The 27,053-nt window shown below is 37.9% G+C and overlaps 3 protein-coding genes across 8 annotated transcripts; all 3 read right to left on the reverse strand.

The window, feature by feature from the left end:
* Window positions 1-346: 346 nt before the first annotated feature.
* Window positions 347-7,894, reverse strand: LOC135648880 (acetyl-CoA acetyltransferase 2-like). Of its 3 annotated transcripts, none has more exons than XM_065167166.1 (15): window positions 7,763-7,894; window positions 7,113-7,191; window positions 6,336-6,434; window positions 6,074-6,247; window positions 5,890-5,995; window positions 5,119-5,257; window positions 4,185-4,262; window positions 4,043-4,108; window positions 3,672-3,757; window positions 2,067-2,166; window positions 1,790-1,900; window positions 1,647-1,688; window positions 1,415-1,501; window positions 1,067-1,170; window positions 347-541 (listed from the first exon to the last, which is right to left on the reverse strand). In XM_065167166.1, the coding sequence occupies exons 2-14, from the start codon at window positions 7,138-7,140 to the stop codon at window positions 1,081-1,083; spliced, it is 1,206 nt and encodes a 401-aa protein (XP_065023238.1). In that variant the 5' UTR covers window positions 7,141-7,191; window positions 7,763-7,894; the 3' UTR covers window positions 347-541; window positions 1,067-1,080. The 3 variants fall into 3 exon arrangements, with proteins under 3 accessions (XP_065023238.1, XP_065024474.1, XP_065023841.1); XM_065168402.1 differs by having other exon boundaries at window positions 347-544; XM_065167769.1 differs by lacking the exon at window positions 7,763-7,894 and having other exon boundaries at window positions 7,113-7,196.
* A 658-nt stretch (window positions 7,895-8,552) lies between these two features.
* LOC135647715 (protein ACTIVITY OF BC1 COMPLEX KINASE 7, chloroplastic-like) lies at window positions 8,553-18,835 on the reverse strand. Of its 2 annotated transcripts, XM_065166339.1 has the most exons (19): window positions 18,680-18,740; window positions 18,373-18,409; window positions 17,580-18,177; window positions 17,058-17,201; window positions 16,444-16,569; window positions 14,968-15,055; window positions 14,481-14,574; window positions 13,581-13,674; window positions 13,409-13,463; window positions 13,128-13,219; window positions 12,200-12,370; window positions 11,444-11,500; window positions 11,264-11,347; window positions 11,100-11,184; window positions 10,528-10,589; window positions 10,061-10,135; window positions 9,766-9,870; window positions 9,061-9,202; window positions 8,553-8,854 (listed from the first exon to the last, which is right to left on the reverse strand). In XM_065166339.1, exons 3-19 carry the CDS (start codon window positions 18,150-18,152, stop codon window positions 8,781-8,783), a joined length of 2,121 nt encoding a protein of 706 aa, XP_065022411.1. In that variant the 5' UTR covers window positions 18,153-18,177; window positions 18,373-18,409; window positions 18,680-18,740; the 3' UTR covers window positions 8,553-8,780. The 2 variants fall into 2 exon arrangements, with proteins under 2 accessions (XP_065022411.1, XP_065021817.1); XM_065165745.1 differs by lacking the exon at window positions 18,373-18,409 and having other exon boundaries at window positions 18,680-18,835.
* A 1,227-nt stretch (window positions 18,836-20,062) lies between these two features.
* LOC103981220 (F-box/kelch-repeat protein At5g15710) lies at window positions 20,063-26,067 on the reverse strand. 3 transcript variants are annotated; one of them, XM_009397881.3, is made up of 2 exons: window positions 23,579-26,067; window positions 20,063-21,024 (listed from the first exon to the last, which is right to left on the reverse strand). In XM_009397881.3, the coding sequence occupies exon 1, from the start codon at window positions 25,429-25,431 to the stop codon at window positions 24,175-24,177; it is 1,257 nt and encodes a 418-aa protein (XP_009396156.2). In that variant the 5' UTR covers window positions 25,432-26,067; the 3' UTR covers window positions 20,063-21,024; window positions 23,579-24,174. The 3 variants fall into 3 exon arrangements, with proteins under 3 accessions (XP_009396156.2, XP_009396148.2, XP_018685792.2); XM_009397873.3 differs by having other exon boundaries at window positions 20,063-21,177; XM_018830247.2 differs by lacking the exon at window positions 20,063-21,024 and adding an exon at window positions 21,195-21,523.
* Window positions 26,068-27,053: the final 986 nt, after the last annotated feature.

Genomic DNA, 27,053 nt, shown 5'->3' on the forward strand with positions numbered 1-27,053 from the left:
GGTAGCGGCTGCTTAACGGTGCAAACGGGTTGTTTTGTTTGTGGTGGGAGGATTGCCGATATATATATATATATATATAATTATAATTATTATTCAGCGGTTGACCCCAAGAAACAAAATGACTGTTAAGAAATCTCAAAGAAATGAAGTTTTCTCTATGGACTCAAAGGCAGGAATCGATTTCTATTTTGTTTTGCTTATTTCTCTCCCTTTGTTTCTTTTCGAGGAACATTATCGAATTTCACATATTCCATTTTCCCCAATCAGGCATTCGAATGAAATCTCGGTTCGGTTCCAACCAACGTATATTTTGCATCCCAGTAAGTATGCAGTGCAGTGATCAATGTAAAAAAGAAAATGAATTTATTCCGATGATGAGAAAATATGTTTCTCAGATCAAAGATGTTTCTGGGAGTGGATCACAACATTCGCCAACTAGAAAATAAATGGAGCGAGAGAAAGAAAAGAAAAGAAAAGAAAAGAAAAGAAAATTTCCATGAGGATAGAGGACCAAGGCTCCGCCGCCAGATGACACACACACCTGCTGCACATAAAGAGAATTAATTTAGGGGAGTCGAGTCGTCAAATAAATATGAATTAGGTTTCCTTGCTCTCTCGGCAAATGCTACATGAGAGAACAAGTCGTAAGTCAATTTGTAGATGCACATGCAACAGTGCAAGTCACTCATGCAGGCCGTAGAAGAATGGCATGAAAGCAGAATATTAGCTCAGAGATCAATATTTCCGTATGTTTTACCTATGAAAACTACTAAGTGGGCATGTTGTTACTGCTACTATCATCAAGGTTCAAAATACTAAAGTGAACCTATCTATCTATCTATCTATCTATCTATTGTATATGGTGGACCTATCTATCTATACCTACCTACTGATGTCACTTGAAAGAAAGAATACTAAAGTGAACACAGATCAATACCGAGCTATAGGGAACTTGGTTCTCGGTATCCATCTTTGATTCTACTGGTATATTCGATACATTGGCTCCTAACATAACAAATTTTTAATATTCTAGAGAAAAATATATCACGATATGTGGGAAACTTACTGGATCAAATGAAGCTACAGGAGCTCTAAAACGAGTGCAGAGGCTCCCCCGCCACCGTTGCAGACACCAGCAACTCCAATCTTGCCGTTTCTTTGTCTCAAAACCTATCAAAATTTATGAACGAAAGCTAATCACTGCTGATCAGAGAGTGTATACTTCTGACATGAAATTATTTATTAGTAAATTGTTAAATAAACCTAATCTTTGGCATTTAGATATAGTAATTGTTAAATCACTAACATCTAACAACAGTCTTGAGACGTATGAAAACAAGTACTGACATCAAAAACTGAGCATCCAACATCAGATCAAGAAGAAAAACAAAGAGTGCCAAGATTTGGTGCATACCCCTAGCAAGGTGACCAGTATGCGAGCTCCACTGCAACCTAGAGGGTGTCCCAAGGATACAGCCCCACCATGAACATTAACTTTATCCTATGGGTAAATAAGCAAACAGGGCAGTGTCATATAATAAAGTAACGTCAAAACATGATACATATAGACTCCTGCAAAGAAAAGAAATGGGTAAAGCTCCAACACTTGAGCTTTTAAAGATACAAATAAAATCCACAGGACTCACAGAAGGGAGCGAAAGAAGCTTTTGATTTGCGAGGGCGACGACCTGTCAAGGAGAACCAGGCGTTAGTCTGCTTGGATAGTGTGATTATTAGGATTAAATGCGATTGAGCAAAATTATGAGAAACTGCAACTGCAGATACATACAGAGAAAGCTTCATTTATTTCATAATAATCTACTTGAGAAGCCTCCAAGCCAGCATTTGAAATAGCTTTTGGAATTGCAAGTGCAGGTGCTGTTGTGAATAACTCGGGGGCCTGTCTAAGAAAACTCAACTCAGCCTCTATTGTTATAGGACACCTTCACAGAAAGGATGAAATATGATATCTTTGTATAAATTTATAAGTCTCCCAAGCCACACACAAATTATATATCATGCATAGCCATGACGAGATAGTCTTTCTAAATCTTAATAAGCTGTACATGAGCAGCATCAGCATAGCCTCTGATCTTTGCAATCACTTGCAATCCCAGTTCTAGAGCCTTCTTTCCACTTACTAGGACTAAAGCAGCAGCGCCATCACTGATAAAAATCAAATCAAATGGAAGACATCAAATGGTATAAAATACAAGATTAAAATTAAAATTTAGCTGGTTAATCTAGTATCACACTTCAAGTGAATCTTAATAAGAATCAGATCATACTCAGATTTCAGAGAACAAGGAACAAAATGAAATTCCCACATCATGTCAAAGATATTACAATTAGTAATAGCAATGACGTGAAAGTGAACTGTTCATATGAAAATGTGATGGACATGGCTATCAACGAGTTGACAATCGTAGGAGCAAGGTTCGGTTGAACTGGTGTGTTCTAACTGTTATTTACCGATCCAAATAGGATCGACCCCCAAACCAGGCAATTACGCATGGTCTGGTTCGAATTAGTTTTTTTTTTTTGTACAGGCTGGCAACAGCTGTTGATTGTCAACAGTCTGTTGTTGACAGCCAAAACAGCTGTCAACCACTGTTTCAACAGCCCTCTTCCTCTCCTCCTCTGTTGCTCATCCTTCTCCTCCTCTCCTCCTCCTCTTCTCTCTCTCTTTGGTCCGTGTCCATCGGAATGCTAGCATACCATGTGTTGGTATGTTGGTAGTTGGTACATACCAGATGCATACCGATGTGACCAGGGACTGGTAGGGGCTTTGGACAGAAACTTGAAACCTCAGATAGAAGGGTGAGGAATACATAATCACTTCTACTGAAGCTTTAGATTGAGATAACAACAATTTAAATTTTAAACATAAAAAACGACATGACATGGTCGATTTAAAAGCACTCACGATGTCCAGCAACAAAAGGTAAAACTAAGCCATACTCGTGGACCATATACAATGATTTTTAGCCATAAAAAAAGGTGAGGAATGTTGACCGGATATGATCTGTACCAGTGACCCTAGACTTCAATGTCTATGATACTTGAACTTTTGTACATTACCAAAAGACAAGCAAACATGAGACGCAACAAGGTCTCTTTTTTACTATCCTTTAAATTTCAGTTTTCAGGACCATGTCATGGACAGTATGCATATATCAGCTTCCTCAGCATCAATTCCAGTTATCAAGCAAGTATGCTCCATAAAATTGACCCTCCAGGAGTTCTATACATATGGATTACGAGATCAGAAGTAGAAGCTGGGACAAAGAGAACTACTACAAATAACAATTTCCACCGGAGGGCAGTCAGAAAGTGAGGGAACATAAATGACAACAGGAAGTGCAGAAAAATAATAACTACTCAAACTATCAAGAAGAGTTTGCATGAAAATAGTTTGATCATGAACTGCGTTGTGTGCTTCAATTTAAGAGTTTCCTATTAGCACAGACAAACAAATTTTCCAAAGTTAATTTATTATTCTACGAATTGCTTTTAGATCTCATTATACGGTGAAACAGAAGAGCAACTTCTATGAACAGTGCAAGAGATCATTAGAAAAAGAAATACTTAGTAGTACGTTTATGCTTCTTTTCAATTTAAACTTTTATCCCCAAGAATGCAACAGCAACGTCAAGAAAAGTCAAAATTACCTAATACTAGATGCATTTCCAGCTGTAACTGTACCACCATTGTCCTTAAAACTTGGCCTGAGCTTCCTCAGTTTTACAGGATCAAACTAGCAAACTCAAAGAAGAGAGAAATAAGTAGATAGAAAATGACAGCAGGGTTAACATCCAATAGTGAATCAAAGAATTTGGATTATGGAAAAGAGAACAATATGAAGAAAAATACGCAGCATACTATTACATGATAAAACAGAGTACTCAATGCTTCAAAAGAAATGGTAAATAAATACCCTACTTTCCATTTTAACAAAAAAATCAAGGTACTAAACAAGAAATTATAGAAAAATACAACAGGCTAATCGATTAAAGTAAGCGATCCTGCTTAGTGACTTTACCTTTTCCAGGCTTTCATCCTTATCAATGATCACTGATGGTTTTCCTCTGCCTGCCGATACTTCAACCTGAAAAGCATAATACAAATGGAACAACTTCTCGCCTGATATTCAGCAACAATTTACTAGAGATAGAGGGACTAACCGGAGCTATTTCCCACGCAAATGCACCACTAGTCTTTGCAGTTATACCACGCTCATTGCTTTGAATAGCATAATCATCCTATATGAACAAAAGAAGATACAAATGTGATAATTTTGTGATCTATGAAGATAAACCACAATACATAGACCTCATTGCCAATACCACAGAACTATCCAGGAAATCATTATATTACACATTACTACCTTTCTTTACCAGAGTAAAAATATATCAGAAAAGAATACATGGAAACATATAAAGAATGTTTACATGTTGAAAATAAATCAATAGACAATTCAAACTAACATCATATGTCAAACACCCACAGAGTTGCTCTGGACCAATTGTCACAGTCCAACCTGATAGACCTACTAACCCAACAACGTAAATGACAGGCCTTTAACCCCATGTCCAAGAAACCTAACCCACCATCCACCTTTGACATGGGACTAATTGGGGAATTAAAAGATCTGGAGCTGGAAAAAAATTGATGCTTTAATAGACCTGAGCATAATGAATTAGACATTAGTACGACAGAAATATCAAGCAGAAAAAGGAAGAAAATTTAGCAAGGATTGGACATAGGCAACTACTTACAACTGATCACATGCTGTCTGTTAGAGAAAGATGCATTAACATAAATATAACAGTATTTAGAATGAAACACAAGCATTGTGTGTTAGCATCAGCTATCAGTAACATCAAATATGTGCAAAGAGGTTTGCTGACATCAAAAGTAAATCTCAAAGAGACCAGTAAACCTTCTCTACTAACAAATACATGACTTGTAAACAGTTCCTTGAAGATCAAGGCACATGGATAATGTTACGCTTTTACCAAATACTTGATTTTGTTCACATGAAAAAACATAAATATTACGCAGAGAACAAAAATGCTAAACAACCAGGTACGGAATAGGCAAGTGACGAAGGATTACCTGCTCTTCCCTTGTTATCAAATGATGATCAGCACAAAGTTCAGCACACATTCCCATGGCATAGTTATTGTATACATCCCAAAGACCATCCTTAAGCATTCCATCGACTAGAGTATCATGTCCAAATCGAGAACCCTTTCTGCATAAAATTTGCAATGAAGAATGGTAAAATCATGTATTTTCACTTGAAAAATCAGTCTGTCAGAAGAAGGCCAACCAAATGGAGAACACAAATGTGCAAAATCGACAGAAGAAGGCATGATGAAACTTGTCGTGCTAGTTGAAGAAAGAAGGGAAAAAGAATGAAACAAAGAATTATGTTTTCTTCATAAGTACCGATATAGTCTTGCACATCAACCATTGAAATTTTATATATGTGGTTGTGCAATTAAAGTTATCAACTATGATGGCAGAGACTGCTTTCAGAATCAAAACTTTGAATAGAAGAATCTTACTAAAGTTCCCCATATCTCACTAATAACATACATAATCATTTTAATTACTGAACTTCTTTATAATTTACCATCTGGAATATGTGAAAAGACCTTGTTTTATCTTAATCAATCACCAAATCATTGATAATCCACAGAGAAAACAATAATCCATGAACTGAATATGTTACACGGGTAATTTTTTAGTTTCTTTTAGACTTACCTATCATAACACACCCAAAATTATCTACAAATTTTGAGCAGAAATTTAGCTGTGATTTTCCGATGAATACCGTAGAGAGATCATCAGGGAAGGACAAAAGTCATATAAACAACCAACCTTGCTTCTGCAACATATTTAGGGGCATTTGACATGCTTTCCATGCCACCTGCCACAACTACATCATTGATACCCAGCTGGATACTCTGTGCCGCATACATTGTGGCTGTGAATATAAAATAATCATTAAATGCATAGGACTTGCCGGCCAAAAAATTTAGGTAAATCTTAATGAAGATTGTACCCTTCATTCCAGATGCACAGACTTTGTTGATGGTAGTACAAACAACAGTATTTGGTATTCCAGCACCTAGTGCAGCTTGCCTAGCAGGAGCTTGCCCAAGATTTGCACTCAAAACATTGCCAAAAAAGACTTCTTGCACAAGTGCTGGATCAATGCCAGCCCTTTTAAGAGCACCTGAACAATATGGACAATATCTCAGAATATCGAACGGATTAGGAGGGTATAAAGATGAGAAGGTAGGAAAAAATTATATAGGTCTTACATCCAATCGCTACAGATCCGAGTTTGGTTGCCGACAAAGAAGACAAAGCACCAAGAAAGCTACCCATCGGTGTACGTGCAACACCAACAACACATACATCTGTCCACGATGAAAAAAAAAATTGTTGTGATAGATCTGGAAAATGAAGCATACATCCCTTGACACATAATAAGTATGTTAAACAACAGCAAAACTGTATCGGGTTGACCTTATTCTTTACAATTAAATTGTCCAGGCTTAACTAGCCGATCGTAGTCAGCGTTGTGCAATTCTGAGAAAATTAACTCATTTTAGCCTGGCAATACTGACACTGGTGCTGCCAGCAAGTATAAAAGCATTTTCCCGAGCTATCACGGTAGCTTCAGAACATTACATAAGCACAGATTGAGTCGGTTTCTATTTTAGTTCATGACCATTAACCCAAACACTAAGGTATCAAATGAAAACAGACTGCAACAGTTACAAATTACAGATATGATATCCAGAATCTTTGTTGAACTAGATCATTTAGACCAGCCATAACATTCCATAGGGAAAAGATTTCAGGTATCGAAAATCTTAGTGATTGGATGAATATAAATTTGTTAGCACACTAAATTACATACAGCTTTCAACCATCTTAATGGATCAGGAAAATGATTCAACTTGTTATGGCTGGTCGCTAAAGTCTGTGTCATTAAGATCCCGTAAAGTATATAAACAAAGGAAAGCAATTCTAAATAGAACTCATTGGCCAAAACTAATGTTGTATCATGGTTTATTCTGCAATATGTTTACCTCTTGGTTGGATCAGATCTGAAGCCATTGCTGCCTCCGTCAACAAATCCAAGTGAGATAATTAATACAAGCCACTATTCTGGTCTTGAAAGAAAACAACAAGAAGAAATATTATAAGCATCACTCCATCAGTCAGTCAAGCAACATAAACTCAGAACCGAAAAGAGAAGACGGGAAGATGCAGTTAATGCGTGGCTAACAGTGCAACCACCTCAATAAGTTTATGCATCAGATCAAAATGGTAGTTACGTGTGCATGGGAAACATATTTGGACCCGAAACCAAACTAGATTAAAGCAAATATTTGTTCTTTAAGAAAAAAACCAAAAGTAATGATACAAAGTTGTATCATTCTAGATCACAAAAGACAAAGAAGAAATCAATTAAATGGCATGATAGAAGCAATTTACATAGAGAAAGAGGGAAACAAGAAGGAAGCTGCAGAACCACAACAGATAAAAGCGACGCCAAGTTTATCGCCCAAAATAACAAAAAAAAAAAAAAAAAACAAGAAATCTGATTAAAATAATGCCAAAGAAATGAAAAAGCAGCTCAAATGTAACAATTTATCATAGAAACAACGTGCGTACAAGAGGATGAATCGAGAAGGGGGGGAAAGAAAGAAGGACGGGTGAAATGCAAAGAAGAGACCAGGAGACAGAGAGTACAATGCGGAAGCGGAACAGAGATCTGGGGAAGGGAAAGAAAAGAAGGAAGAAGCAAAGAGAGAAAGATGGGTTAGGGTTTTTGGGGAGAGGGGTGGAAGGAGGAGGAAGAGCTCACCTTGGTCGGCCCGAGAGGAGGAGGAGTAGACCACATCGAGGGTGGTCCACATATGTAGTGCCCAGCACGTGGGGGGTAGCGGGACGGGATCCATCGCCATCGTACATTTCGCACTCTGTACATACATACTTCAAAATTGCAACAACTCCTTGCTATTATTATTATTATTATTATTATTATTATTATTATTATTATTATTATTATTATTATTATTATTATTATTATTGTTAATAATAGTAGTACTACTATTATTTCAGTGCCTTGCATGGGTCGATGGTGGTTGGTAGGGAGGTGGTAGGTTGGTTGGTAGGTGGGGCTTGCACAAGACCAGAACGGTAACCCAAGCACGTGGGAAGAGGGAGGGAGTGTTGTTGGCATGAGTCACGAGCGAAGTCGGATCTGCTCTGACATGTTATCACCCGACTCGACTCCTCTCCAACAAGGTGAAGAACGCATGACGATGTAAAATAAAAATGATCTTTTCATGTAGTCAAAACGCTTTACGAAAATTTATGTAAATTTCTAAACAAATAATTTTTTCTAAGAATTCATCCGACCTATTTTTTCAATCATTATGTACGTATATAACAATGCAAATAATATATATATAAAAAAAAATATATCAACAATCTTGTTCTAATGAAAATTTCTGAAATCATGGATGTGAAAACCTATTTTTTGGCCAGGGAAAAATATATACGATTGATTACACGTCTAAGCATCTTAATTGAACTTCTTGTACATGGGAAACAATTAGAGGAATACATTTACTGGCTCATGATTCTTAGCAACTGATGCGCATTGGCATTCACATCACCATCTTGACGAAGTGGGATGAATTAAACTTGTTCGAAATCGGGACCGAAGCAGATGGATGGGATCATCATCACATCATCTTCTCGATTTTTTCGAGATTTTTCACTTTTCCCATGGATCTGAATGCTAGTGCCAGGAAAATACCTGCATGATCCATACATACATACGGTGGGAACTGAATCCGAGCGAAGTTCATGAAAACACAATAGGGTATAATTTTAATGCAGAGGAAAAAATAATCAATAATTTTAATGCTAAAATATAAGGCTCGATTGAACAATAATATAAAAGCCAACAAACAGGTCAGGTTCGATTTCATAGAACAACATATTGAATCGGCGGCCTCTTACCAGCACCGATGAACGATCCGTTTGTAATGGCTTGCTGTCCTTGGCTGCCCAATGTGACGCCGACATTCAGCAGGGTTCCGCTTAGAGCCAAGTACACGGTGGCCATCTGCAATACTGAGGCTCTTCTTGCGGATCTTTCAGACTGGAAAAAAGATATGAGCTTTGTGGTAAATAGGGAAAAGAAAAAAAGAATAGAGTAACGATAATGCAGGTTCATCTAAAACGTGCATCAGTTAACTACCGAAAGCAGCGGTCACTAGTAGTATAAACTGTAAATTTCTCCACAAAAACAAAAAACAAGACAAAAAAAAGGGTGTACAGATGCAGTGAGGAGATAATATCTCTATCAGTGAAGACAAAAGGAAAAAAGATGTTCTTTCTGCAGCTTGCTTCTTTTTCTCTTCCATTTTCATGGTTGCTTTATAGCAGGAAATTATCCTGCTGCTGTCCGAACTCAAGTTCACATCTACTGAAACCTAATTTTTTTCAGAACATTTAGCTTTTTACATATGAAGCTACTTTTATTGTCAGTCGTATTTTTCTACAGGCCTAAATGAGCACAGACATAAACTCTGATGGACTTATGGGGGGTGGCAAACATTCACTTATGGTCGTTGTGTTAGTGTGTTATGTGTACATAATTGCTCAAATTTAAATGTAGATTTTTTGACACAAAATGACCGACTGTGCATTTCATAATGATACCTCGAGCACCCTGACGCGAAGCTTTAAGTCTCCCGATTCAAGTTGGCCCACAATATTTTCTATTCTCTGGATCCTGTACGGCATTGAGATAGTAACATCTCTGGCCTGCAGTTTGCCAATGCGTCGTCTTCGTTAGGCAGAACAAACTACCGATCGGTTATATTCGACATGAAACATCTATAACAGAGGTTCAGGGAAATAAGAATGTCTAACAAAGACACCACTGAGGGAAACTATCAAGACAAGAAGAAGAAGAAGAAGAAGAAGAAGAAGAAGAAGTTGCAAAACGCCATACGTCATTAGCTTGTTTTCTTATCTCCTCAACAAGTTCTGTCCCACCAGGTTGCTTCTGTCGTATGTCCAGTAATTCCTGAGGGATTAACAACATGATACAGCATAGATATGAGAATTTGGTTGCCCATTGGATCCCGTCATATATGAAAGGAATCTTATTTAAGGAGAACATAAATGAATACATATAATTAATTTGAAATGTTAAGGTCACAGAGGATGTGCAGTAGAATCAGGAATGTTGCCACGGCAATGAGTATACATATATATATATATATATATAGAGGGTAAGGAGCTTACGAAATATTGAATATGCATGAAGATATTTTCTAAGAGGAAGATAAGGTAACAGGAAGGTGTGAAGAAAATCTCGTAAAGCAGCCTACAATGATGCTGCAAATACAGAAAGCTGAAACAAAGAAACTAATGCCAAAAGTTGAATTATGGCATGAAGAATGGCCTTTTTTTTACCTGAGCATATGGTGCAGCAATTTTTGCAAAGGAAAACTTTGGATCCAACATATATCCGATGCCTGCAGGTCAAAAGTAGAAGATAAAGAAGATGCATATTTGTCTTCTGTCGAAGCTAAGTATCTGTACTGCTTATGATAACTACATGCAGTAATCAATAGTAAGCCCTCTCTCGATATCCATATAACAAAATTGCAATTCTTACAAATGTTACAATAATAACAGAATCCACTACCTATGACAGAAATTTATCCTGGTTTACTCATGTAACTAAAAGCAGAAATCACATCCAACCTACATCATTAGTTTAAAGCTGAGTTACTTTGAACATGTTCAGGTATTCAGTAACATTTTATGGGATTAATATAGTTGAAGTATATATTGATCCACTTAAGTTCATTAAAAAAAGGACTCGATTTAAGATAAATAACGAATTAGTGCACAAGTACTACAACATCTCAGATGAATAATGAATCGATTTAAGATGACATAACAAAATTATCAATGAAACAGAGAGAATATAGAAGATGATGAAAGACATTTAGTATGCAACTCTGGATGTAAGAATGCACCTTCAAGGGTCATGAATGCCCTCAGGACAAATGTAAAGGTGGATGGAAAGCGGAACGGCTGATCAGTTGCTATGGCAAACAAGTCCTACAAAAAGCTATTAATTATTCACCTGTATGAAACATTAGCACTATATGTACAGGACTCCTCAACTAATGCAGCCTACCTCACCAATTACTGCAACAGTCTGCTGATGATCGGTTGTTTGGCTCAAAATACCATCCAATACAAAATTTATAGACCTCCTCACCTAAACAATCATCAGAATGTACAAGAATTTAAATTCACTCTGAGTAGTTATCATTAGATGAAGAGGGATTTAAGAATATTAGCAGGCTTTGCTAACCGATGACAAGTCCCCTGTTGGTTGAAGTGCTTCAAGTTCAATCAGACATCTGACAACCTGTGTAACACTCATTGTTGAATCCAAAATTGTTAATAAATCCAAGGATGCTAATTAATGCCAGAAACTACTGCATCTAAGGCACTCCTTTGATGTCAGAATTACAATTATAGCACATGTAGATATTACTGAATCCAAATCTACAACTTAAGCCAATATAGATTGTTCTGGGGAAGGTTCCTAGTAGTAAATATTTGCATACCAGATATTCAAACAGAGAATTACCATTTCATAAATTTATATCTAGATTAAATTGTTTTTAATTTAAAATTATTACAAAATTTGATTTTTCAGAGAAGTTCATCAAAAAGTTAGCAAGCGACAAAAAGTTAATAAATTTGCTAGCACGAATGAACTACAATACCCAATTAATAAACACACACAAAAAAAATGCTATTTTTACACTATACTAAAACATGGCTCATCTGTCATATACTACTGAATTAGCACATAATCTCATACCCAAGTTGTTTGCTTGAAATCAAATTTTAAGGTAACATGTTACATATTGAAGTATGTACCTAAACCACTCTTAATATGGCAATTTCTTGTAAAAGGCATGTATGATATCACAAGCTAGAAATGAGCATGCAAGATGCCATACATTATATACAAAAGATCATTCCACATAGGAGGAGGACCTCAAATAAACAAATGACAGATCATCTTCATGCATGGTAATATTATTATTGTCAATACCTTGTTTACATCCTTCTCATAGACTGCATAGAACAGTTGAAGCAATCTCTCCCTGGTGAAAGATTTGATTTCACCCATCATACCAAAATCATAGTAGATAAGTGACTCATCCATTGCAATAGCAATATTTCCTGGATGGGGATCCGCATGAAAGAAGCCAGTCTTCAATATCTGAGTTGGCAAAAGGTAAAAGCAAGTTAAGTGTAAATCAGTTTAACTGTGTATCAGACATGAAAATCCATCAGCATCATTATACCACCATCTAATGACCAAGTAAATTCTTAAGCAAGCATGGTAAGTAAAGCATTATGGGCATAATTGCTAGTTTTAAGTGAAATGGCCTCCCAGTTTGATACATTATGAACCAGCGTTTGCCACTGGTTGTACGAACCAGGATTCAAACACAAAATGTCTACACACACATTTTAGAAACAAAGTTATGGGACGAGTTCTCCTGGCATTTGAGTGATATGGACAAGTCCTCCTAGCATTTGAGTGATACAAGGCCAGAAGCACCATAGCTACCATGATTACCCCAAATAAAATAGGAAGTATTGCTAAATCTATCAAGCAATCAAGCATAAAAAAAGAAAACAAGCATTGAGAAAAGGGAATATGGGATTGTTGTCTCGTATACTGGCTTAAATCATTGATAAAAAAAATTGAAGGTAGCATCAAAGCTGAAGGTCCTGTGTTCGAATCTTATCTGAGACATACTTATAATAGAAAAATATCCCTAATTAATTTAAGTTACACATGTTCCATTGAGCTATCTGCCACCCACATTTGATAAGGAGTGTTAAGAATATAATCAATAGATTATGTCTCTTTTACTGGCTTAAGAGATACAATGGCATTTATCAAAAATTTTAAAATTCCAAAGTGCCATTGAGTAATTGATACAATTAAAAAGAATGAATCTCTTTACCTGCATCAAGTATGATTCTACTGCACGTGTTGCAATCCGAGAGCGACTATAGCCCTTTGCATCTATCTGATCCAAGTTGTTTATTTTTATTCCTACCCAAAAAAAGCAAGTTTCAGTGTCAAATTCAAGCTGTAAAATTAAAACTTAGCATGAATGAGTTTAGTGCTTCATCATCATCCCAGTGTCAATTACATCTGAAACATGATCAGCCATAAGTGACCGAACTTGCATGCTTCAAAGTGTATCATATTCAAAAAATTAAGTTTATGTTGCAAACGTACCTGGAACATACTCCAAGGTCAGCACTTTTCTTGAGGTGTAATCCCAATATATAAGCTAAAATCAGAAGACATATATGTTGTTAGATTCAGACTAGTATTCAGATGTGATCACCTACCTTTGAGAGACCAAAAGAAAGCTAAATACAAAGGTCCATCAGTGAATGAAACATACAGGTACACGGACCCACTTTAAGTTTCTAAAATCCCGTCGAAATCTATCAGCATTTTTTCCTTCATTGATATAGTCAATTTCTTGATACAATATCCTGAAACACAAGATTGCAAGAAATTCTAAATAAAAATTATCAGAAAATAGTTTCATAATAAACTTATTTGACTCCCAAGTGAAAGTGAGAAACAAGAATGTCATGTGCAATTGCCATGAATCTGAACAGATTACAAGCACATGCCAAATGAATCAGAGCTATATAAAAATACATGCTATCTTGGATTTTATTGTCTCAAATTTGCAAAGAGAGCTTAACAGAATTTAGCAGATTTCCTGGAATTACATAGCTGAGAATCCTTATTGTCGGTATGATTTCCTCATATTTGCAGTTACCAAAGAAGTTTATATTTGCCAAGTTTTTTCCTTTTATGGCAAAATGCAGCACATGCAGAATCTCGAATTGGCACAACTGAAAGAACTTCTAGTCAAGCAGTGGAGTGCATGACTTAATTGAACACAAGAATATGTAAATTTAAAAACCGGTTACTTTGGAACATGTCAATGAGCCATTATAAACTTCAAACAAGAATCTAATAGAAATAAATGAAATAGAACCAATTATTTGATTTCACAACATATATATAATTTTCTTTTTAAATGATGAAGTTGATGAAAAGTTGAAAACCCCAGACCACTCATATTTACATCATTGAATCTGTGTGTCCTAGATTGTTTCTATGGTCATTCACAGTCTTTGAACTTGGGCATGCTTCATCCTTTTATATCATAGTACCCAGCTCATCTACGCAGAAGATGCAGAAATTCTTTATAGGAAAGAATATGAAATGCTTTTCTCATTGTTAAAAGCAAGAGAAAGGATGAACAATGCTGTTAACTACTTACCTTGAGCATTCGTCATATATGTCTAACCAGTCCCTTGTAGGACCTCCAAATGTCTCACTTCTTTGAAAATATTCAGCTATCAGCCTCAGGTTTCCTGTAAACAGATCATAAGTCATCGGTAACTAAAATGAGTCAGAACAAAAATCCAAACTGAGCTAAGACCAACCAGCTTCTAAATTTTTAGAGATTGCCCTAGCTGTTCTCCTATTTTCTTTTATCCTTTTTTCTTTTTACTTTTTGTTCTTCTTGTGATTTCTTCCTCCATGTCTTTCCAATTCTCTTTAAATTAATTCCTGGTGGATTTTACCCTGCATCATTTCCTTTGCAAAAACAGTAAACAGTTTCTGTCATTGTGTTAGGGTGCTAATTTGTTCTTTAGACTTTCCATATAGAAAAGCAAACATCTAAGTATCACTATATTGTAGTATCTCAGATAAAGTCAATTTATTACAGTATCGAAACACAATATAGTGCAAATATGACTTACTAAAATCAATGTCAAAAAGCTTCTTTAGACCTGGCCTCTGGACTTTTACAACAACTCGTTCTCCACTATGAAGGACTGCTCGATGTACCTAAAAAGATAAAAATTAAAGTCAAATAGGATAATATCAAAATGTCCTAAAAAAATACACTAGCCATTCAAAAACAATCACTCTATAGTAAACATGATGTTAAATTCACAAAAATGTAAGATCTAGTCTCAGAGATCATTGTCGTTGGGGAGAGGCCTCATGCAAAACAATGACACGGTATGGAGGCACCATTAGAAAACAGGCTCATAAGCCATTTTTTAGCATATGATCTTGAGATATTTGTGTCTTTTAACAAGGATATCAAATCTGAGTAGGAAGATTGTGATACCTAGATAGTCAAATATGAGAACTGATGAAAAGTTGGATTACTATTTAGGTTTAGATGAGTCAATCACTAAACTCTTATGCTTAAGCATTTTGGGCCATGTGGTTATTAGGTTAGTAGGTATATCAAACAACAAGAGCCACCACTAAGTCATGGGCGCCACTAGAGAACATGATTTTGGATTGTGTTGCCTCTCAATGAGGTTGCTAAGCTTTTGAGTAGGGAAGATTGCGATAAATCAGAACTATATATATTGTTTCATGGAACTACTACTAATCTACTAGTGACTTTTTAGATTTTTGGGTTATGTTGTTCTAGGCATAATATATATACCAAGAAGTTATTGGGTCAGTAAATATATCAAACCACACCTTCACATTGAAAATAACATGGAAATATCAATTGCTACATAAGATCTAGGTATGCTACCACTAATAGTGGCTTTGGTTGATAGCATAAAGGATTTAAGGTTTGGAGACTGTAATACTCATGAATCTAAAGTAGCGTGTCACTTTGATCAGTTAGTAGCTACTTAGATTAGCTATTTAGCTAGTAAGTTGTCATGGTCCATTATCATATACTTGAAAAAATAACCATGTTGATGGGTGTCTATTATCTTATCTAAGGTTCGCAATATCGTACCGATGTTTCGACCTGGGCTCGGTACCGGTACGATACGGTATACCGAGCGGTATACTCAGGTGTGCCGAATACTGCTACAGTGCACTGATACAGTGCTACATTATTACATTTAATAGAGTGCTACAGTGCACCGATACAGTAATATATTGCTACAGTGATACATTGCTCCCTGGTACAGTTCGATACTGCAGACCATTATTCTTATCATCAATAAGAACAACTCAAAAAACTACATCTAGTGATAATAATGCCATGCTTTCATGATGGTTTATGTATAGCACCGGCAATATAACGAAAATAGAAGTTGCACGTGAAAGGAAAAAAGAAAAGGAAAAAACAAAATTTAAAATGCAGTTCTTGTTGTAAGCTGTGGCACCATCTATTCATATGCATGGTTTTGAATAATTACTATGCCTAGTTCAAAATTTTAACATGGGGGAAAACCAGTAGTATCAAACACCTGACCGAGACTTGCTGCAGCTATTGGCTGATCTTCGAATTCCTTGAATAATAACTCAACTGGAGAACCCAACTCACATTCTATGAAAACTTTTGCTTTGTCTGGTGAAAATGCAGGTACCCTGTCCTGCAAAAATAAAAAATAAAGCCACATGGTTAGAGGAAGACTCTCAAGCAAAGTTTTCTAGCACCAAAACAATGAAATTTTTGCTAACATTGTAAAGAATAACCTTCTAGCAGCAATTAATACGCTAAAAACTAAAAAGTGATCCACTAGGAAAAATAAAAGTATGTTAGGAAAATAACTGCAAGCAGATTATATGCTGAAACTATGTAAATTTGTAGGGGGGAAATTAGGTTTCACAACAATTAAATGAAATGAAAATAAATGTTTGCTCAACAATCATAATCGAAGGTAACTGAGATACGTGGAACTATGTAAATATGATTGCTCAAAACAACCGTTTCTACTGTGGTAATATTGACAATATAAAGCCAATAGCTTATTTTATTTGTCTATCAAGCACATCAAAGGAAAAGCTGATGGGACCATTTAGAAAGGCGTCATCAAGCATAAAAGAAGTGAAGTTTGGAAATTGATCGTATGCCAATTACCTGCAGCTTGGCGAGTTCATCTACAAACTCCCGAGGGATTATGTCAGATCTGGTTGAAAATTGCTGCCCTAATTTAATAAAAGTTGGTCCAAGTTGTAGTGCTTTTTCTCTCAACCATGAAGCAGTTTTCCTTCTTCTGATTTTCTGTAAAATGGAACCCTAGTTGAATGTGTGCGTTTATTTGTAAGAATGCAAGAACTTTAAACATCAACAATCATCAATGACCAAAGTATATTTAAAATGAGAAATTAGACCATGTTCTGAAACTAGCAGAGGATGAGTTCAAGCATTCAATGAATTTTAAGGAAAATAAAGGATTAAGCGTTCTTAAAGTAACAGATGTTGACCTATTGACCTGTTTTTGGTAGCATCGCTCAAAGTAATAAATGGAGGGATCAAATTCATTAAGGGCAAACAGGAACAACCACAGATCCAATGACCACAGCACCTTCGTTCGGTATATAGAAAATATGCACATATATGTAAGTGCGTTATCATTCAACGAGGTTCCAAGATGCTCACCTGCTTCTCCTCTGTAAACCCATCAATATATGCCCATTTTCCATTGTCGAAGAGAACCCGAATGCGTAAAGAAATCACAAAATTCCAAATGTCCATAGTCCTTTGCCAGTAATTGTAATTATCATTGGCCCAGCTGAAACCTTCATCTAAAGGCAAAACTTTGACCTCATCGGTGAAAGTGATCTCCTTGGGGGCTATATTCTTCTTAGTTCGAACGAGGTCCGATGTGCTATCCCTCTTGCTCGTACCGGCACCGATGACGACCATCTTAGAACCATTGATCGGCACTGGTTTCTGATGAGAAGGAATCCTTTTCCTCACCAAATCCTTGGTCGGAACCATTTTGTTGGCACCAGTGTCGGTGACGAGGCCATCAAATTCCGTCTGGCGTGCCTTTGCAAGGATACGCGGGAGTCTCTTCGTCGCCGGACAGTCAGCGAGGGCTGTTGCAAAATATGGGGACCTGCAATCGGAGACCGCCCCAGAGAAGGTGAAATCTTGTACGGCTCGCCTTTTGTCGAAGGTTTCCAAGTACTGGCGGCAGTAGCCATTCGAAGCCAGAAGAGCCATCATCCAAGAATAGAAGTGACAAAAGGCTCTGCAATCGAAGATAGATGTAGCAATTAAACACGCGAACCATTCTCCGATCGTTTAGCTCAAAACGAGAAATAAATAAGGAAAAGGGGAATCCTCAAGTAATTCAAAGACCAAACATATCAAAATCCTTGTGTTTCCGACCCAGGCAACACGCCTTGAGATGAAGCGCACAAAGAAACCCCACAAATCCTCTCACCTAAATCATGGGAAAGCCGTTCCTATGAGCGCACCCTCTGTTGGAAGTTGGAACCAGCGTCGAACCGATAAAAAGGGAGGGAAAAAAGAGAAATTCCGGTGCACGAAACCCATCGATCAGACATGTATAGTTAGTAAATTATGCTTGAAAGAAGAGATTGACAGGAGGATTAAGATCATGGAAAAATGTGCAGCAGAATAGCCGTGACTTAATCGGAACCGAAAACCAACGAACGGACGAGAGTAAAGAAATGGATCGGATCAGAGGAGCGAACGAGAGAGAGAGAGAGAGATAGATTGATTCATACTAGGTGACGATTTGGATGATGTTGCTTGCGTTCCCCGATCGATTCAGAGGGGGGAGTTGTGGGTGATTGAAGTGAGAGAGAGAGAGAGAGAGAGAAAGAGGGCGCGCGGTTTTTAAAGAAGGCAACTCCGAAACGCCACGCCTCTCTACTGATCCCGTTGTAGTACCGTTACCGCCGTCCACGCTTTCATCGCCACGGGGCCCACGGACGAGTCATTGATGCGGTCGGAGGACCGTGCATGGCAATGACGTGTAACTTTTGGGAGGCACGACGGGCGGACTTCCTCGCTCGAGCGGACATCGACCGGACACATCAAACCAAACCGTAGTAAATAGGAATATTTCCGCAGAGGCATCGCACGTAGAGCAGCAATGAAAGATACCCGTAACAAACGCACAGTCCACTGGTGCACGTTTCCAATGATGCCATTTCATGTGTCGATGCGGCACGTCACATCCACGATTTCTCCCCTTTTTTTCTGCTGCGCTCCGCTCTTCTCTTGTTGTTGCACGAAGCGGTAGCGTCTACGGATGCATCAGCGCATGAGTTGCTGCTTGCACGTCTTCGCTGCTGCTGTTGCTGCTGTTGCGATAGATAGCTGCTTGTTTTTTTCCTTTGCCTCCTCCTCCTCCTCCATCATTGTATTTTATTTTATCATATTAATGGGGCTGGCTCCAACCTGCTGTAGTTCTTGCACAGGTGATATGAGCATTGTTGACTTGTTGTTACCCATCAAAAGAGTTTGCATTCTCCATGTCATTTATCTCTCAGCATCACGGTGCGCCCGAGAGATTTCGTGTGCCAACAAATTATGATGTAGAAGCGAAACAGATACGATTTCCCAAGTCGACAATTATGACGTAGGGGGGGTTTCATGTTGTCAAAAACTCTAATTGTTGGCTGCCATGGAACTGACTCGTTGTTGTTCGGCAGCAGCCTGCAGGTGTTGAGATTCAAATCATAAGTAAGATCACCTGGAAGCGGATGATTCTGATCCTACCGAGGATCTCGAGCTTGCATGAGCAGCAGATGAGACCTTAATTCTCGTGTTTGGTTGGTACCGCAAAAACACTGGTTCACTTCTCTGACGTAACATAATAATAATACCAAGGACGAAAAATACCAAGTACAAAAAAAAAGAAAGATGCATAATATGTTATGTCATCGATGCATATCCGAAATCCAGGATGGTGTTATAGAGCAAGCTTGGTCAGGCAAAGTCCATCACGAGGGGAATTAAAAGAATAAAAAAAAGTATCAAATAAGGGACTCCCTAATGCTCCGGTTGGTTTGGTTAGTGCCGAGAGGATGATATGATTAGGAAGCTCAAGACCAAGGTATTATCACATGCGTGCAGAACGACATGACCGAATCATAGAACCATCACAAATGTAAGCCATTCTCGGCTTGTAATTTGAACAAATATTTAATAGGCATGACCAAGTAAGTGTTCATAGACGAACAATACTTTAAGCTGGATCAATTCTGCTTCACAGATTTAGACAGGTCATACCTGAGTTCAAGCCAGACTTGGATTCAGGTGTTGCACCCAGCACTGCACGTTCACGAGAAACAACTGCCCAACAATTACCATTAGGCCGATTACAAGCAGGAGGAGTTGCACAAGAAAATTGTCATCGAATGACAGTCCCCACTGGTCAGTAGCTACATACATATTGTGTCCTCTGCGTACCAGAGATTCCTCCCACATTTTGCATGTTTCAGTGAAGCTATTGAGACTCTCCAACACTGTCATGTAAATGTTCCCATAAAAATAAGTGCAGCGATTCCAGTGAAATACAAAATCTTGAGTTATTCGTGCCAGTTTGAAATTTTCAACTCCAACTCATTCATCCAACTGTACCCCTCCATGACGCCTGTAGGCTTAGGTGTTTCCTTAGGTCTTCGAGTTGTTCGATATCTTGGTCGGGTGTTTTTTTTTTTCGCTCATTCCAACCTCGTGAGACAAACAAACATGAGGGTTGTTGTCAGCATCACCATGGCAACTCATGATTTTGTAGACGCTGAACAGGAGCATAAAAATGCTTCTTTTCATAGTTTTGCATATTTGATAAAAGATGGTTTGGGTGGCATGCAATAGCTTCTACCGATTTGCCTGTGTTGTCGTCTTCAGCCAAGATCACCTCAAACCAACAACTATTGTCTTCAAAAATACTCGCATGCAGTCCACAGAATCCCAATGCTGGGGGAGGAATCACCCATTTTGTCAAAACCATGCACGTCCACAGATACACCTCAAAAGCCCACCCCTCCTATGTGCATCAGATGTGCCTCCATGCAATGACTCCTTTTCTGCCACTTCTGTGCACTGAATCTACATGCTCCTGCACCAACACAGATTTGAGTCACTTAGCCAAGGCCATCCATCTTCTAGCATGGTTCCTTCCACCAACAGGTCACCAAAGCAGGAACGTGCTGGTGGCACCAGACCTCTATTTAATCAGTCAATGAGAATGGATGCAGACACAGCAATTTCCCTATCGACAAGGTAAAGTTAGCATAACAAAGAGTTAGTTTAAAAAAATGATTATTCATTGAACCACCCAAAGCCAAGGTATTCTACTACAGACACCTCCTAAAAGTATAACTGCATACAAAGGAAACTTCTGATCGAAATACTTGTTGTAGATGATCAAGTAAACACTACGAAGGATGCCTGGGTTCTCAACTATTCTGAACCAAAAGAAAAGGAAAGAATTTCTTGATTCATGGTAGGATCCATGCATGAGGCAATTTAGTCGCCTCCGTATTGTTTATAACATCGATCTACCTCCAAAAGATTATTCTACTTGAGGTAGTTTCCAGCGGGAGTAAAACCAGAAGCTACAAGATTAAAAAACAGTTGAATATTTCCACAAAATAGGTAAAATTCGAGCATGAAGTGTAACTGACATGAAGCAACTCATCAAGGTCGAGACAGTTATTGCATATTTATTAGTCCAGGTATTACAGATGAGGATAAAAGATTGGCTTCAAAACCAGTAAAAAGCAACTGGTCACCTGTAGAAGCAGACAGACAAGATACATGGCGACAGAAAAAACAAATAATTGATAGATAAAGGAAGGGAATAGAATAAGAGAGGATAATATATGTTCTTCAATAATTTCTAAGTCCCCTTTGACATTTTTTTGGTTACAATTAGTTTTGTAAAGCCAACTACACAGATGGAAGTTATTTGTACTTCAGTGAAGCTTAAAAAAAACATATCATCCTAAATTTGTAGTAAACTTGGTGCAAAACCCCCAAATAGTTGGAACATTGCGGCTTCTTGTTGTTGCTGTTGTAAAATTAGTTCAATATCATTTAGTGGACCAAACTCACCTGAGGTAATGGTAGTCTGGTAGAAACTAAATACACATTCAGGCTTATATCCGCTTCTGAATCACCGATCACCATAGCCAAAATTTCTAATTAGAAGTTAGCAACACTAGCTGTTCATTCCTTGTTTGCACCAAGTCATATAATTAACATCTCTGGTTAGAAGAACATGATATGGAAAGAAAAAAGAAAAAGCATAATATATCAATATCAAATTGTGCCATCCAACTATATATTCAGCCCCTACTTTACTCGAAAGATCAATTTTCCTGTCACCAAGAAACCATGTCTGTTTATTTTGGTCAGCAGAATATTTGGTATTAGGATGCAACTGGATGGGAGATATACTGAGAGCAGATCTAGTTTTGAACTTTCAGATTGGATTTTTGTCGCATTCATGAACAGGTGTTATAAAGAATCAGATACAAGACACCTCGGTCCTTTTTTTCAGTTTGGGAAATATAAATGGTGAATTAAGAGGCACCGCAGTTTCCAAACCTAGTAGCTTCTCTCCCATGTTTATTGTAAGATGACTATGGGTTTTTTTTTTTTAAGTGGTATGAACGAATAGAAAACAAGAGAACAACAAAATATTTAGTGGCATGAGAGAATTCTACCGTCGAATAAAGAACATCCATCCAAGTATTCTCAACTGAGGGCATCATCCAAGTGACAAAGAACAAGGACATTTTACAAACAACACTATCTGAGACAGCTCCAACAACTAAACAAATCCTTACCTATTAAGACCCAAACGGAGAGAAGAATTCCAGAAAAATCAGATCCAGAAACTACTACTCAATAAAAGAATAACTGTTGTCGAAGAACCAGTATAGGGTGACAGGCATCAGAGCTACGCCCATAAATGAAATTATTATAAGCAGCCTCAAATGACTTTTTTTTTCTCTTAATTTTATTCTGATACAGTCTCAACTGATAGAACCAACTGACACCGTTTGAGGTGCACTTCAGGAGTTCTAAGCAAAGTCTAAGTCCCAATCAATATCAGAAGGGTACTTTGATCATTTTATAAAAAGGCAACTCATGGCTGCTGCAGTCAAGCGGTATAACATGTGATGTTTTTTACAAGAAGACAATAGAAATTGAAGCCACAGGCTCTTCTAACTAAACAAGTTTTTTAGATTTATCTCATCTCTTCCTCCTATCGTTATACTTTCCTATTTTCTGTTTCATTAATCTGAAAGCTTCAGGTTTACAGTTGTTTCCTGTATAATAGCATACTACCCACTTGTTCAGAAACAAAATTGAATTGAAAAGGCCCGACTCATTCAGATGGCAGCCCTGTCTATTCCTCACATCTCCTATGTCAATCAGGAATATATCTGTATCCTACATTCTGTGTGACAAACAAAACAATGACAATTTATTACAAACCAAACATACAATGCAAACAACTCTGCACATGTGAATTTGGATACTCTGAAGGAAAAAAGCATCAGTTGCATGAATACAACAGAAAGGGAAGCTTTAAAATACTATGAATGTTCCATACAATTTATAGTTGAAACTTAATAAATACACTCATTAGGGGGACTTACAGTTGTTGTAAAGAATATTTAGATCGCTTCATATGGTTTGCAATGCCTCATCCTTCAAGATATAAGCACAACTGAAGTGTTAGCCCATCACAATATCTGGAATTAGCTGATGTTTGTGAGAGTACTTGAGTTCCAGCAGAACACAAACCAGTAGAAAGAAAATGTTCGTTCTGCTACTGAAGCAGCAATAAAACTGCAGCGGATAAAATCCGGAGAAAATTCTGATAGCACTAATTTTGTGAGAAATTGTATGTGACTCACAAGGCAGAAAAGATTAGAAAGTGCTGTACAGAGTCATCAAGGTAGTTTAGGCAAAACATGAACAAGAAAAGAGTTGAATGCTACGAGAAACTGCGCAGCCTCAACAAGTTTCTCATGCAAAGATAACTTTGTTTCCTTTACATCTCTAAGCAAATTCCGGTAGCTCAGTTCATCCATCTAATTGTTATGAAATTTAATGGGCAAAAAGGCAGTTGCTCTTGGCAAGAGAAGTTTAATTATTCGAAAGAACCATTCAACTATCAGATTACGGTCTAATTCAAATGTCTTTTCTTTGGTACCACCAGCGGCAATCTGTTCCTGTTCGAGTCATAATTTCAGTAGATGGAAGTATCAAACCTTGGCTCGTAAAAGCAAACCTGACTGTTGCATAATTGGATCGCACAGCCTGCAATCCAAGACCATGCTTTCTTATCTACATCATACAGAAGACCTTTCCCTTGATTCCATGATGTAAAGCATATTAGGTTATCCTGCCCGAAACAATCAAATCTTTCAGCTGATAATCTCAAAAGGGCCCTAAAATACTTTGGTGGCATCCTACTGATTTCAACCCATACTGTCTTAGCATGATCCAGCTCCCAAATTCGCATGCTCTGCAGGGTGCTGTACAGCCCGATCCTTCCAACTAGAAACAAGCGTTTTTGTGCACCAGCAACTAGATATCCATCCAACAAAGACCGCGGAAATTTAGCTGGAATATGTTCCCATTGACCTGTATCCACTCGATACATCATAAGACCAAGTGGTGAAAGTGTCTCTAGATAAAGTCTCGAGTCACATAAAGCCATCTTTGATGAACACAAATTAACAGCTGGCATTACCTGATGGACGGACCAGCCATCAAGTTTTGAATCATATACTTCCGTTGGCAAAGTTCTATTCCCATATATGTCACTTGTAGCAATCACCTTGAATGAGCAGTCCACCTTATCGGTGACCAAGATCAACTGTCTTTGCTGATTACAGTGCATGCCAGGCAATACCCTCCAAGCCTGAGTCAAGGGATTGCAGACAAGCATTCTAAAGCTAAGCCCATCATATCCAGAGAAACACACAAGACCGCCCGAAGAACCGACCAACCAGAAAGCCCAGTCGGGTAAAAATACGAAAGGAATCTTGTACCATGTCTTCAGCGGTAAGCTGAACACAGAACATTGATGAGCCTGAGAGTGTTTCCAGAAAGTGAGAAGGCAGGGCCCGTGGGACGGAACTTGGGAGTGGGACGTGAGAAAACTGCGGTCCTGAAGAATCGAATTCCACCTTCTGCAAACTGACCTCAGCCTGAAAATCAAGAATGGAGGCACCCTCGCAAGAACCTCCATCAGCAGATCCTCGGGTAATAGAGCCCAAATGCTATCTTCCATTTGGATATCAGCATGTATGACTTTGGTGAATGTTGCAATAGTCTCTTCGTCGAAGCCCCGAGGCTTGGTCTTGATCGCCTTCTGCCTGGATGGGCTTGTGTTTCGCGACCCAGTTCGTGTCGAGAGAATTAAATGCTTCGGAGGGTCATCATCACCAAAGATGCAATTTCGTGCCGATTGAAACCCTAGCTCTCCCATTTCATCCATCTGCTTTATACCCCCAAAGTGAAGAAGCCCTAAAGCGGAACTAATCGAAGACAAACTTGTGAATCAGCCGTAACCCTCACAACGAAGAAGAGGAAGAACAGTCCGTCTAATTCTAACAAGACGGCGACAAACGAAACTTGCAATCTATCCGGTGACCTAAGAACGAAGAAAGGGCATTTCGGATTACCGAAGAATGCAGCATTCAAAAAAGATGGTCAAAGGCCGAAAACAATTTCTTTTGGCATGATCGTATGAAGATGTAACACCACAGCGGGAATAAAAAACCCTAAACGATATGAAATCAAATAGCGAGTACAGCAAGAGAGGTGATAAATCCCACCAAAGACAGACGAACAACGTAACCAAACCCTCGATGATGCCCAATCCAGAATCCAGAGATCATGATGCTCGGTTTCGGGGTTCACAACGAGCAAAATTGCCGCTTGGGCGATCCCCATCGGCAGAAAGAAAACACCCAGAAACACATCCCAGGGACCAATCTCATAGAATTCCACCGGATCAAGTGGAATATTTCACCAAAAACGTCGCAAAAATCGAATCTTTGAGGGTTTGCAGAGATGATACCTCTCGAATAAAAACTTGCGAAGAGAGGGCGAGGACAGCGGGGGGGCTCTCTGACGAGCTTTTGGTGGTATTATTTGAGCTGTCGAGGCGAACCCGAGGTGTGGTCTGGTGTTCCCCTAGAACTCGATAACAGTACAGGTCGTGGCATGATCTTATCGAATCCTTGAAAGCCACGCGAGAAGAGGACCTTTTTTCCTGAAAATAGCCTGCGGAACAAGATAAGGAGCGGCGGATCGAGCTCGCCGCGGTGAGCGCAAGGCGACGCCCACCGAATCCAGTGGACCAGGCATAATGATGCTTTTTAGGAGCAGGAGAAAAGTGGGAATGCGATCATGGTGGGATGTTCTTTGTGTTTGGCCCAAGTTTTTGTTTCTCATTATTATTATTATTATTATTATTATTATTATTATTATTATTATTATTATTATTATTATTTTATATTATTTTAATGGGATCTCATCTCAGTCAGTATGATTGTATCTTATCTGCCAAATGACCTGAGATGGCTCCCGCATAGTATACATACATACATACAGGGATCAATCGAGAGAGTAAATATGTATTTATAGTTAGTTTCGAGCGAAGCAATGTGAATGTTTAGGAAAAGAAAGGATATGACGATAAATATGATGTTCTTCTGTTAGATGTATGTATGTATATATATGTATGTATGTATGTTAGATCCATTTATTTAATATGGAGTTAGAAACCGATCGATTATTTACCAAATTATTTTGTGGGATTAGATAATGAATCAATATAGATGAAATTACATCATCTTTTTCATTAATTCCAGTCGAGAATCTATTTTTTTTAAATATGATGTTACCAATATCCTTTGTTTTCACCTTCGAGAAATATTCATTTCAATTATAACACGACATGTGATAACAACATGTAAGCCAGAGTAGAAAAATATTCTACTTATATATCAAAAAAATAATAATATTTTATCTGTACCCTAAAATATTTCTCTAGTTAACATATTATATTATAAAAAGGAGAATTATGTATTTTTCAAAAAATTAATTGGATAT

The sequence above is a fragment of the Musa acuminata genome, chromosome BXJ1-1, assembly GCF_036884655.1.
Source record: "Musa acuminata AAA Group cultivar baxijiao chromosome BXJ1-1, Cavendish_Baxijiao_AAA, whole genome shotgun sequence".
NCBI classification, from domain to species: domain Eukaryota; kingdom Viridiplantae; phylum Streptophyta; class Magnoliopsida; order Zingiberales; family Musaceae; genus Musa; species Musa acuminata.

Coding starts and splice junctions, on each gene's coding strand:
- LOC135648880 (XM_065167166.1), bottom strand. CDS start 7,140: ATGGCTTCAGATCTGATCCAACCAAGAG. Junction 5,258..5,889: donor AAATATGTTGCAGAAGCAAG/GTTGGTTGTTTA, acceptor AATTTTATGCAG/AAAGGGTTCTCGATTTGGAC. Junction 3,758..4,042: donor AGGATGAAAGCCTGGAAAAG/GTAAAGTCACTA, acceptor TGAGTTTGCTAG/TTTGATCCTGTAAAACTGAG.
- LOC103981220 (XM_009397881.3), bottom strand. CDS start 25,431: ATGGATGAAATGGGAGAGCTAGGGTTTCAATCGGCACGAAATTGCATC.
- LOC135647715 (XM_065165745.1), bottom strand. CDS start 18,152: ATGATGGCTCTTCTGGCTTCGAATGGCTACTGCCGCCAGTACTTGGAA. Junction 16,570..17,057: donor ATGAACTCGCCAAGCTGCAG/GTAATTGGCATA, acceptor TTATTTTTGCAG/GACAGGGTACCTGCATTTTC. Junction 13,464..13,580: donor TAAAGTGGGTCCGTGTACCT/GTATGTTTCATT, acceptor TTCTGATTTTAG/CTTATATATTGGGATTACAC.